The sequence below is a fragment of the Staurois parvus genome, unplaced genomic scaffold (assembly GCF_062004578.1).
Source record: "Staurois parvus isolate SC_StPar_1 unplaced genomic scaffold, SC_StPar_1.0 ptg001192l, whole genome shotgun sequence".
Taxonomy (NCBI): domain Eukaryota; kingdom Metazoa; phylum Chordata; class Amphibia; order Anura; family Ranidae; genus Staurois; species Staurois parvus.
The window spans coordinates 2,799,622-2,805,490 of record NW_028318988.1 but is presented as its reverse complement, the minus strand read 5'-3'; the positions used below and the strand labels follow the sequence as shown (position 1 = coordinate 2,805,490).

Below are 5,869 nucleotides of genomic sequence, written 5' to 3'. Positions count from 1 at the left end.
ACAGTGGTGATGAAATACCACCAAAAGAAAACTATTTCATATGAGTACAGTGTTGCATGACCGTGCAATTGTCATTCAAAGTGCGACAGTGCTGAAAGCTGAAAATTTGTCTGGGCAGAAAGGGGGTGAAAGTGCCAGGTAGGCAAGTAGTTAAAATGTAAAGGGCACAATGTTTCGCAGTAAGATTACTTTGCCAATCAGTTAGTACAGAATGGGAGCATATCATCAACAAACTCCAAATACGTAGCAATAATATATGATTTACACATCTGTGTATACCTTACTTGTCTGATTTTGTTTCTATAATCAGTTGCGATCTGCATACCTTTTATGTCCTGATGAAGGGATCTTACTGCAAAACACATTGATATCTGGATTTGGAGAGGCCTACCTTTATAACATACAGTATATTTAATATACAGTTGTGCTCAAAAGTTTGCACCCCCTGGCAGAAATTGTGAAATTTTGGCATTGATATTGAAAATATGACTGATCATGCCAAAAAATGCTCTTTTATTGAAGGATGATGATCATATGAAGCCATTTATTATCAAATAGTTGTTTGGCTCCTTTTTAAATCATAATGATAACAGAAATCACCCAAATGGCCCTGATCAGAAGTCTCCGCCCCCTGGAATGTTTGGCCTTGGTACAGACACACAAGGTGACACACACGGGTTAAAATGCCAGTTAGAGGTTAATGTCCCACATCTGTGGCTTTTTAAATTGCAATTAGTGTCAGTGTATAAATAGTCAATGAGTTTGTTAGCTCTTACGTGGAAGCACTGACTAGGCTAGATACTGAGCCATGGGGATCAGAAAAGAACTGTCAAATGTCCTGCGTAACAAGATAATGGAACTTTAGAAAGATGGAAAAGGATATAAAAAGATGTCCAAAGCCTTGAATATGCCAATCAGTACTGTTAAATTACCTATTAAGAAATGGAAAGTTCGGGGATCTTTTGATACCAAGCCAAGGCCAGGTAGACCAAGAAAGATTGCAGCCATAACTGACAGAAGAATTGTCCGGTATTCAAAGAGTGCAGTGTTATCATATAACTGTTATGGCAGTGATCAGGGACACTGACTGGTAAAAGTATGTAAAAAATAATAATAATAATAATTTGTATTTTTTTTTTCTTTTTTTTTCTCTTTTATTACATTTTTTTTTACTTTTTATTACTATTTTTTTTCCAACACACTGACCAGAGCAATACAATGTTATCATGGTAACATACATTGTACTACTCTGGGCAAGTGATCAAGATTTTTTTTTTTTTTTTTTACACATTATGACTGCTTATACTGCTTATATATTTCGTTGATATTAGCAACCATTTTTACTGAATGAAACTGATTCATTCTTTGGTTGTGATTATCTGTGATTGGCCAAAGCTCATCACATGGTTCAGATGGGCTGTGATTGGCTCTGTCTGCACCATGTGACTGCTGTGACCAATCACAGCTAACAACACAATTTGTATATAATGGATGACATGAAAGGAAGCCATCCATTGTATACAATTGTCATGTGATCTGCTGTGATTGGTCACAGCAATCACGATACTGGCAGTGGGCCGGTGTAGTGATTTGTCATTGGCTGTGTCCCATGGACACAGCCAGTAACAGATCGTGCCGCTGCATGGCCCCGTGGCTGTGTGCGAAGCACTTTCTGCCAGGCTATCAATCTGCTATGGGCAGACGGAAAGATGTTAAGCAATTTTGTAATAAACTGACTGAATTTTAATTGTTGTCTTGTGATGTGCCAATAAAGTCAGTCCATACATTGGAGACTAGCAAGGGGAGGTATTATCTTCCCTTCCTGGTTCCATTTTCTTTTTTCTGACATACCGGGATGTGGCACTTTGGAAGACTATTACTTTATTATAAGTATTGAGCAAAGTTACAAAGATGGTAAAATTCCTACAAAGGAATTATAAACCAAATGTTATTTTGAATTTCCTAAGATGTTATTTTGAATTTTCCTAAGATGTATACAATTTTTATTCTGAGAGCCCTGGTCCTTATTCCATAAATCAGAGGATTAACAGTAATAGATGTATTCAGACCACTCATAGAAATGACAACATGGGTAACAGTTGAGAGAGAAATGCTGCCTAATCTGTACCTAAAGGCAATAAACATGGCTCCAACCATAAAAATGGAAAAGGCAATTACATGAGTCACCAACGTTTGGGCGGCTTTCTGAGAGGCTTCCCTAGGAAGTTTGAGACAGATGACAATTGTCCTTATGTAACAGTAAATGACCACAAGCACAGAGCCAATTGTGATGAACAAGGCCCATACTGTTCCATAGATATTATTAACTGTGATATCAGCACAAGAAAGTCGTTGGAGAGACATGGTCTCACAGTAGACATTGTTGATATTTACTGCGCAAAAGGTCAGCCTTACCGTTAACAATACAACTGTACATGTTACCACAAGAACAAAAACCCATATGGCAAGTAGAAACTTTTGACTTGTCAAGTTTGTCATCAGCATGGGGTACCTCAGAGGGTGACCTACCGCCAGATATCGGTCATATGCTATAATAGTAAAAGTAAGAACTTCAGCAGCTGAGTAAGCCTGGATGCAAAAGCCTTGCAGTAGACATCCAGAGAGGGAAATAGATGAATTTTTAGACAATAAGTCAATCAACAGCTTGGGGAGGTAAGCTGAACTCCCAACCATCACGTTGAAGACCAGTCCACATATAAAGATGTACATCGGTTCATGCAAACTTTTCTCTGTCCAGGTTACATAGATAATAAATAAACTCACAAAGAAAGAAGTTGAATATACTGCAAAAGCAAGTAGAGCGTATAAGTATCTAAATGGTTCCATCTCAATAAGCCCCAAAAGGACAAAATTGGTGTAGGTTGTTGATATGTTCTCCATGGATAGAATTGGGGATAGACTTGCAATACACAGTAGACAAATCATAACATTGTATTTCAATCAGGACACCATGAAGGAAATAAGAATAAATATTCTACTCTGTGGATACTTTAAATGTGGTTGTGGCTACAGGACTTTCCTTCTCACTTCTATGTATATCAGAAGACTGAAACATTCCAAACCAGACAATCTTTTATACTGTAGGTGAAGCTTTGCTTTAAAATAAGATCGCACTTTTGCAGCAACTGCAAAAGAGCCTTCCAGTGGGACCATTAGCAATCACAGCTGGTATCCTAATTAGTGTCAGAAATTTATTTAGCCATGGCTACTTAAAACTGAACTTCAAGAAGTAAAAAAAAATTGAACAGCTTTTTTTTTCAAACAGATATAATAATATACTTTTCGTGGTATAGTTAACAGACCAAAACAATTTGTTTGTTAGAATTTACATACACTTTAACCCCTTGTCTACTGGGCACTTTTATCCCCTTCCTGCCCAGGCCAATTGTCAGCTTTCAGCACTGTTGCACTTTGAATGACAATTGCACGGTCATGCAACACTGTACCCAAACAAAAATTGTATCATTGTTTTGAGACAGATAGAGCTTTCTTTTGGTGGTAGTTAATCACTGATATGTGGCATTGATGTACACTGATGGGCACTGGTATGTGGCATTTATGGGCACTGACAGGTGGCAATTAGGGGCGTTGGCAAGTGGCACTGATAGGGCTACACTGATCATCAGTGCCCTGATGATCAGTGTACATGTCCCCCCTGAGGAAAGCCAATTATAGGCTCTCCTCTCCTCATGTGCTGTCAGCATTAGGAGAGGACTGCCGATAACTGGCATTTCCTATTTACATGCAATCAGCTGTGATTGGACACAGCGGATCACATGATAGAGCCAATGTCATTGGCTCTTTACTACGATCGGTGATGTGCTGTGCCCCAGGGACACAGCGCACTACCGATCGCCGCACTGCGGGCCCTTGGGGGCACGCATGCACAGCTAGAGTGGGAGGACGTCCAAAATGAGAGAACCACCGCCCTCCCATCATTTCCTTATATGGCGTGCAGGAGGCGGTAAATACACATTCCCAATTGAAAAATAACTGTACAGTACCATCTCTAAAATATATGCATTTTATCGCAATCTTCAAATAGCAAGTTTCAATGGTGGACAGGAACAATCTGGTAAATGCATAGATAAATACAAATACAGGGCTTTTGCAGAGTAGGGTACAACTCCTAGATCACTGTCACAGGATCATCCACTGGGCACTCCTCAGTGAGGGAGACACAGATTCACAAGAACACTGGACAATCTTCCCTCTAGTCTCCTCTGGGTATCCTTCAGTGAGCTTCTCCAGACCATAAGAAAAAAATCCAGGACTTTAGAAAATAGCCCCCCCTACAGCTTAGACTATAGCTGGAACCTCACAAAGAACCTGGCAAGGCTGACCCCAAAATCCCACAGCCACTGCTCCAGGCTTCAAACTATTTATGGGTGCTCCAGCCTCCTACTAGACATCTTGTCCAGGGATTGGAGGTGTCATAAACTTGGGGATGCAGGAGAACCATTCCCCAATGAACTCTGTGTTTTTATTGTGTTTTCAAGTTATCCAGAAGGAGCTGGTCACCAGTTGACTTTTATGCCTATTCAGTCTAGCCTGGGCACTCCATCAGCACTTCACCGGGTCCTAGCCACATTCGCATGGAACTGTATAGTGGCTAGGACCAGTAGGAATACCTGCTAACTTTACTAGGAGTCACTTCGACGGACCCTTGTCCTGCGATGTTGCCAGTGTGGTTACTGAGTGGGAGCTTGCTGGAGAACCTCAGAATTTCAGTATTGCATTTCACTGGAGTTTGGTAAACACAGCTATGGAATTGTTGCCTGGTTATTCTACGGACAGTACTCAAGTACCTTTAACCAGCTGTCAATCCGGCCCTGTCCATGGAACATGCCACTTTTTGGATCATGTCATCTTGGGATCCCTTGGGATCACCCCAAAAGAACTATCATTGTAACATATGGATTCCTATGTGACTGTCTGAGGTGGGCATTGTCTGTGGTAATGTGATTAGCTCTTATCTGATGGTTTTCTGCATAAATTCAGTGTGTTTCTTTCAGAAACCATAAACAGGAGACAGAAAGTGCCGTTAAAATCACACCTTTAATGAAATAGCAAAAATAACACAGTTTGGGAATGTAGTCAAAAACAGAAGCCAGGGTTTTAGAAAATAAGAGAATATCATTGAGGAAAACCACCACACATTGCTGCAGCATATCTCAGAGGACATTGGTAATAAATTGCTGTAAAACTGCAGGAGCATCGCAGAGACCAAAGGGCATTGCCAGGAATTCGTAGTGTCTGCTCATAGGATTAAATGCAGTTTTCCATTCGTGGTTCTCTTTTATCCTCACAAGATTGTATGTCCCTCTCAAATTGAGTTTAGTGTAGACCATGCTCCCTTGAAGTGGTCAAATAGTTCTGTTATCAATGGGATTAGATAAGCATTTTTTATTAGTAATGCGATTGAGATACAGGGTCTCAGTTAACCACAAAAAAAAAACAGCATGGAGAAGAGGATTTGTGGATGAACCCCCAAGATAGTGAATCTGCAACATACTCCTCCATAGCCTTATCCTCTGAGACAGACAGAGGGTAAACCCGGCCACGAGGGGGAATGGCACCAGGTTGAAGATCAATTCTGCAGTCATCAGGCTGATGTGGTGGCAAAATACTGGCCTGACCTTTGTCAAAGACATCACAGAATTCTCGGTACTCCTCTGGAAAAGAAGACACTGAAGACGTGCACATGACCCTACTCACTTTGTGAAAACAAGTATTAGTGCATTGTGGCGACCATGACAAAACCTCAGCTCTATGCCAATCAAAAGAAAGATTGTGGTTCTGTAACCAAGAAAAACCAATGAAAACAGGGTAATGAGGTACAGAAACA

General features: G+C 40.5%; 1 protein-coding gene across 1 annotated transcript; it reads right to left on the bottom strand.

The window, feature by feature from the left end:
• Positions 1-1,962: 1,962 nt before the first annotated feature.
• On the bottom strand, positions 1,963-2,901 carry LOC149438417 (olfactory receptor 51E1-like). The gene has a single exon (XM_089659935.1). The coding sequence runs from the start codon at positions 2,899-2,901 to the stop codon at positions 1,963-1,965; it is 939 nt and encodes a 312-aa protein (XP_089516061.1).
• Positions 2,902-5,869: the final 2,968 nt, after the last annotated feature.

Coding starts and splice junctions, on each gene's coding strand:
- LOC149438417 (XM_089659935.1), bottom strand. CDS start 2,901: ATGGAGAACATATCAACAACCTACACCAATTTTGTCCTTTTGGGGCTT.